Source organism: Nematolebias whitei, chromosome 13, assembly GCF_014905685.2.
Source record: "Nematolebias whitei isolate Nwh7 chromosome 13, NemWhi1, whole genome shotgun sequence".
Lineage (NCBI taxonomy): Eukaryota > Metazoa > Chordata > Actinopteri > Cyprinodontiformes > Rivulidae > Nematolebias > Nematolebias whitei.
Genome location: NC_056510.1, coordinates 196,788 through 203,813, shown reverse-complemented (window position 1 = coordinate 203,813; position 7,026 = coordinate 196,788). Strand labels below are relative to the sequence as shown.

Sequence of the window (7,026 nt, the reverse complement as noted above, 5' to 3'; positions counted from 1 at the left end):
AGTTAAAAAAATTAAAGACTGGTGTTATTTGTAGAAACAGAAAAACATATTGCTACATCTGCAGTTATGTATGAAATATAATCTTAAAATATCATCAGTGTAATCTGAATCATGTGCTTTAATCCTTTGTTAGTTTGTCTGCTCCAAAACATGTAACGATAATTAAAAATAAAATATGGCAAATAGCTCAGGTAAAAATGCTGACCTATAGAACATTTCTACATTTTTCACTGCTTCAGTAAAGAATCACATCAGACACAATCCTCTGAATAAAGTAATCTGACCCAGACCACACCATGAAGTCACAGTACTCCTGCTCTGTCACAAACACCCGAGCTTGTACCTGGTGCACCTGTGTGACCTCTGCTGAGTTCATAGGACCCGTTTGTGTTGTCAATGCAGAAATGTTTCTTAACTGAGGCACCGAGGACTCCAGCATCTTTGGCACAATGTGGGCATTTTATTTTCCAAACACCGTTGCCACAGCAGGTGCAGGAGAGCAGAGCGTCCGGGGAAGCTCCAAGGTACGGTCCACTTCAGTTGATGTGTAGTCTGGAGGCACAAACTCTCAGATCCTGATGCTGCGGTCCAGTGATGGCTTCATATGTCTGGCTGGCTGTTTTCACATCCCCATCTGACAAACAAGAAAAAATTAATTGTTATAATCTCCTCTAAACATCATTATCCTTTGGTTTTATCTGTAATTTTCAAGTTTTGAATGTTTGTGTCATGACATACTTGCTTTAAAGTGCAGTGGCCACACATTACTGCCCCATCCTTCTCCAAGGACACCCATGGATTTAGAGGGTCTTCAGACAGGGACTGACTGATTAACCTGACATGATTCACATTACACGTTAATACAGGTCTGTTTACTTAGTGCTGACGATCATATGTTTCACTACTGTGGACATCTGCTGGTGTTGTTAGATACAGAGTCATGATGTGCAATATGGCATAAAATTCATATCCCGATATCTATTGTGATGAGAAGCTACACGCTAATTATATCAGGGTTTTATTTTATTTTTTTGCCGGTGTTCTGTCCATTCAGCATACATGTGATGGTATCATACATTTAGTTAATACGCATGCGTGCATGCACATTTTGCAATAAGCATGTGACGTTCAGAGGAGCCGTCTGATCATCCTACACTGCAAGATACAACAAAAGGCAAGTCCGTAAATTGTTTTGGTGCAAAGTACACATGGTATTATTGTGTATTTACACAACTTACAGTGTGCATTGCATTTCCTGAACCATAAGTAAATCCTTTTGGTGACGCTTTGCGTGTAATATGTGCGCGACTTCAGGGGGAGCGAAAACTCAGTTTGTTTATGTGCGAACAGTGCAAGTGAAGTTAGTCAGAGCTTTGTGAATTTAATTTAAACAATATAAGGACAATATAATCTGTCTGCTGCCTTAATTGTTAACTCAGGGTGTCATACAGCTGTTAAACTGCTAAGTTAAAGCGAACTGAGGCGTTGGGGTGTCATACAGCTGTTAAGAAAGTATGATGATCTGACAGGTTCACTGCTAACTCAGGGTGTCATACAGCTGTTATTCTGGGCAGATTGAGGCGTCGGGGTGTCATACAGCTGTTAAACTGCTAACTCAGGGTGTCATACAGTTGTTATTCTGGGCAGATTGAGGCGTCAGGGTGTCATACAGCTGTTATTCAGGGCGAATTGAGGCGTCGGGGTGTCATACAGCTATTAAACTGCTAACTCAGGGTGTCATACAGCTGTTATTCAGGGCAGATTGAGGCATCAGGGTGTTGACAACAGCTCAGCATTCAACACCATAATCCTCCAAGCTGGTCTCCAAGCTCACCACATTGGCCCTGGAGAAGTCCATCGGCTGCTGGATGCTGGACTTCCTCACCAACAGACCACAGGCAGTGAGAATTGGCAGTCACATCTCCACACTAGTCCTGAGCACCGGTACACCTCTGGGTTGTATCCTCAGTCCACTCCTGTACTCACTATCATCCAAGATGGCCGCGCTCAGCCGAGTCGCAGCTTCACAGGCTCCCGGTGAACTCGATCTTTTTTTTGTTCCTATTGTTTTTGTTTTAACCTTTTTTTGCGCCTACAATGCACATCCACAGTACGGGTATGACCACGACACACTTGTGGAGTTTTCTGTGTTGCTGCGTTGCCATCCTGCATTCGTGGTTCTGTCCTTACAGCCTCTGGCTCAGGCCTGTCATGGCGGCTGTCTCCACTATCCTCCATCTGCTTGCATGGACCGAACTCTATAGATCTGTTCGGTTCCGCTGGGGGACCCTGAATGTTCTCCGTCTGCCAGACCCGGTTCTGGAGGGCTGTCTGGAAGGGCAGCAGCTGTGGTCCTTGTTATCATCATGCTGCTGAAGGGACCTGCTAACAAGACCTGCTAATGCTGCTAACAACCCCACGCCGCTAACAGTATCTTGGTGCAAACTGGATCATGTTGCTAAGAGAACTTCACTGTCATCAGAACCACTCTGCCAATAGGACTATGCTGCTCTAGATTTATTTATTTTTCACTTTTGGTGCCTTATTTCTGTATTTTTGTTGCATGCTTTGAATAAACAACAGTTTATGTTAATTTAGTTTATCAGTCATTCTTGAAATGAGGGACAGAAGATGTCTACGGGTGAGGACGTCGCTCCATGAGCTAAAGCTAGGATGCCCTTGAGTAGTTTTAGCTGATTGCGCAGCTGAAAGAGGACTTTAAGGCCTGGATTGGATTCCAGGTCTGCTTCGGACGGAGTGTTTTTCCCTGGGTCAGTCAAATACAGCAGCATCATCGAGTTTATTGCAGGATCCAACTTCTGAAGTTGGATGATGTCTGGGTCAGTCAGCACGGGTTGTACAGTTCGTGGTCCCCCATGACCAAAGTGGGGTGACGTTACTTAGGGTAATGTTACCAGACGCGATAACGTGATCAAATCTGACATTCAGAGTGAGTGACACACCGAAACGTCGTTTTCTAGTTGCTTAATCACTACTTTTGTCAATGTTGAAACGTTGTTTTTCTGGTTGCTTAGTCACTATTTTTGTCGATGTTGAGACATCGTTTAATTGGTTTTTGGTATTGTTTCTGAACATCCCAAGCAAGAATGAATTTTGTGTGTATTTTAGTTAGAGACTTTAACTTTAACTATGCCAACATGCAGTTCATTTGTTAAAATGCAATCTTTGTGGAGTCGATGTAGATTAATGCTACCTCAAGTACCATAATCTACATTGGTCTCACAACGCTTAAGCCGAACCTACTCGAACAATCCTATTTGGGGGGGGTAGCTAATCCTTCAGTTGAGTCTCGCCATAGACTCCAAAAACATTTAGGGGAAAACCAAAAAACCCAAACCTCAAGTCGTTCGTCTAAAAGGACAACAGACAATTGAACCAAACTATATTTTGCCATGTAAGTCCAACTTAAACCAAGTTAGGAATGGAAAAATAGTTTGGAATGCCCTTCTATAGGTATAAATCCCTATATGAAATTTTTTCAGCATGACCCACCCTTTAAACTGGTAACTTTAGCTGATCTAAACCATGATAGCTTACACACCAGGTGCATATAGGTTAAGGTCTTATGTAAAATCCCACTCATAAGCCCAACTAAAACCACGTAAATGCATAACACATAGAACCAGAATGGCACCCACTGGGAACCACCAGCAGCAACCTTCGCTGAAGGGACCTACAACTCCAACGTGGGTCTCCATACTCCATCCAGTGGTCGCCTCTGCATTTCAATCGAGGGAACCCCTCTTCATGGTGATCAATCAACACCTCTAATCGTTGTGGATTTATCGTTGTGGATTATATGACTTTTTCCAATGGATTACAGACTTTGTTTCCAAGGGGTTAAAGCATTGCTACAATGGAATTACCAACAACATTATGGAATTACCAACAACATTGTGGAATTACCTAAACCGTTGTGGGATTACCTTCTTAGACTTTTGTGTTCCTCTTGCTGGATTACATCAAGCTCAAGGATATTCGGAGGCGTAAGTTCATGTTGGAATTCATCCCCATGGACAGGCGATGATTTCCAAAGGGGGGACTGTAGTGAACTAGGCCTCCAATCAAAACCTGTCTCTGAAGACCTTCATGGGACAGGAACTGTTATTTTATTGATTTGAACCCAGAAATACAAATTAGCTCATCCAGAGACTTTCTAATTGTATCCTGAACTAATCAATTGAAAGAACACTCTCTTTTTTATATTGTCATTACTATTTTACAACATATCCTGATGCATGCTCAATAATCCAGGTAGAAAAATCTAAATTTATATATATTATAAATATATATATAAATTTATATATTATATATATATTTTACAACATCTTGATAATCAAAAGTGTGTTTAGTTCAAACCATTTTTAAATGTTGAAGTGAACCACTCATTTTAAATCAACTGTGAAACAGTATTAATGATTTTTTAATCCTCATTCAAATTAGAAATCAAGTTAAATGTCTATTTTACAAAGTAATTATGCATTTTTTGATCTTCTGTCTGAAATGAGAGAGTGATGTCGGTCAAAAGTCTGCTTTTAAAGCTCTCCTAAAAACACATCTGTACTCACTGACATTTAACACAGAGTGATCGGATTTAGATTTAGTTTTTCATTGATGCTGATTCTGTTTATGCTTTTTTGTTATTATTCCTTGACATTTGACACAGTGTGATCTGATTTAGTTAATTGTTTCTAATTATGGTTTGTGTTTTATATTTTATTCCATGTGCTGTAAATATATCTTGTTACTCTTTATTTAATGCTGTGATCTTTTTCTTAAGCACTTTGGTAACAGTTTCTGTTTTAAATGTACTCTATAAATAAATCTGACTTGACCTGACTCGATTAATGATAAACAGTCATTTTTGCAATCTTTTGATTTGCTAATTAGATCCTTAGCAAAATTGCTATGCTAATATACAGTGCTCAAAGCAAAACAAGCTCCTGGAATAAGGTTAGTAATTCCTGGTACCAAAACAATCACAAATCAACCCTTATAAAACATATAATGTTAACCAGAACATACACTGCCTGGCCCCCAAAAAAAGGTTGCTACCTGGATTCAACTAAGCAAACAGGTACAAGCCTCCTGTTGGATAGTTACTGCATGGGTGATTATCTTTCAGCTGCAACAAGTTATTTAACCCCAACTGGTGCAATGAGTTGATTCTCATTTCTTAAACAAACATGATGAAAGACACATGGCGTGGTCGTGGAAAAGATGTCATTCTATTTGAGAAGGGTCAGATCATTGGTATCAAGCAGAGAAAACATTGAAGGAGATTGTAGAAACTACTAAAACTGGGTTAAGAACTGTCCAAGCATTATTAAAAACTGGAAGGATCACTTAAACGTTTGGTGAAATCAACTCAAAGAAAAACACCAGCAGCACTCAGGGCTGTGTTTAATAGTGACAGTAAGAACATTTCCACACACACAATGTTAAGGAACTCAAGGGACTGGGACTGAACAGCTGTGCAGCCTTAAGAAAACCACTAATCAGTGAGGCTAACTGGAAAAAAGCTTCAGTTTGCTAGGGAGCATAAAGATTGGACTCTGGAGCAGTGGAAGAAGGTCATGTGGTCTGGTCCAGACTGACCCTGTTCCAGAGTGATGGTGCCTCAGGGTAAGAAGAGAGGCAGGTGAAGTGATGCGCCCATCATGACTAGTGTCTAGTCATCAATGCAAGATCTTGGTGAAACATTAATGTAACACTGGATGAAATATATATTGTGACATTGTAGAAATTTATCGAAACAACGTCACAGCGAGTGCATGCCATAATCAAAGCTAAAGGCGGTCCAATGAAATATTAGTGTGTGACCTTTTTTTTGGTGGCAACATTTTTTTTGACCAGGCAGTGTAGACTAGACTTCCAGCCATTGCTTTTGAAGGTGTAAATAAAGATTTAGGACACAGGAGGGGAAGTTTATACATGGATAGGCAGGTTTTCTTTGTAAAACGTTTTTCCAACTGACTACTGCTTCTGCTACCTATAATGCATTGCAACCTCAGAATTCACCTTCAAAATAAAATGCAGATAAACCAACACTGACTATATAGAAGTTAAATAAATGACTTATCTCTTAACACGAATCATTACAGATGAATTATGGCATTTTTATAACTAAACTATTATGAACAATTTTTTAACCTTTTGCGTTGGACAGAACACTAAGCATTTCATTGTACTGTTAACCTTGTGTTAACCTTGCATATAACAAACATAATTTGGAGTTACAGTACATTGCACCAATCATTTTAGAACTTTGCTTTCTCTTCAAACAGTTGTTAGTTTGTCCAATGATGCAGCAGGTGTGTTATGGTACAATTCTATAAAATACTAAAGAGCTTTTTGTTTCCAGGCAGGAAACGGAGCAAAGATGATGACGACTATGATGAAGAGGAAGAACCATTTCAGTTGGAAGACTCTGACATCGGACCGGTTCTACAGGTGACTGAATGTTTCAGGCTGTGAATAATCTGAATGTAAAATATGTCAAAGTTCAACAAACTGGACTGAGGTCTCTTTTTTTTTGTTTGTTTGTTGTTTGACATCCAGCTTTTCATACGTCAGTAAACAGATGTCTGCTGGGCCTCCATCATGAGAACATTTAAATTCAGCTTCCTGTTTATCTTCTACATAGTTATTATTGAATCATTCAGTTTTTCAGGGGTCACTATGGTGGCCCTGAGGTGTAAATGAACAACATTTGAAAATACAGAATTACATTTCAAAAAGCGCAACAAAAATGCAACATTTACAAAAATGAAATTACATTTGAAAAAACAGAAGTACATTTAGCCAAAACGGAAGTGGCCAAAGCGGAAGTGGCCTAAATGGATGTGGTCCAAGTGGAAGTGGCCAGAATCACATTTGAAAAAACAGAATTACGTTTGGGAAAAAAAAAAAAAAAGAATTGCAATAAGCCAAATGTGTGTGTGTGTGTGTGTGTGTGTATATATATATATATATATATATATATATATATATATATATATATAT

General features: G+C 39.4%; 1 protein-coding gene across 1 annotated transcript in view; it reads left to right on the top strand.

Moving 5' to 3' along the window:
* The window catches only part of LOC119419434 (ribosomal RNA processing protein 1 homolog A), a gene marked incomplete in the record, with an annotated part of 99,633 nt that overhangs the window by 59,978 nt on the left and 32,629 nt on the right, over positions 1-7,026 (top strand). Inside the window, 1 exon segment of the mRNA XM_037686738.1 lies at positions 6,386-6,474. Coding sequence (XP_037542666.1) covers positions 6,386-6,474 — 89 coding nt within the window.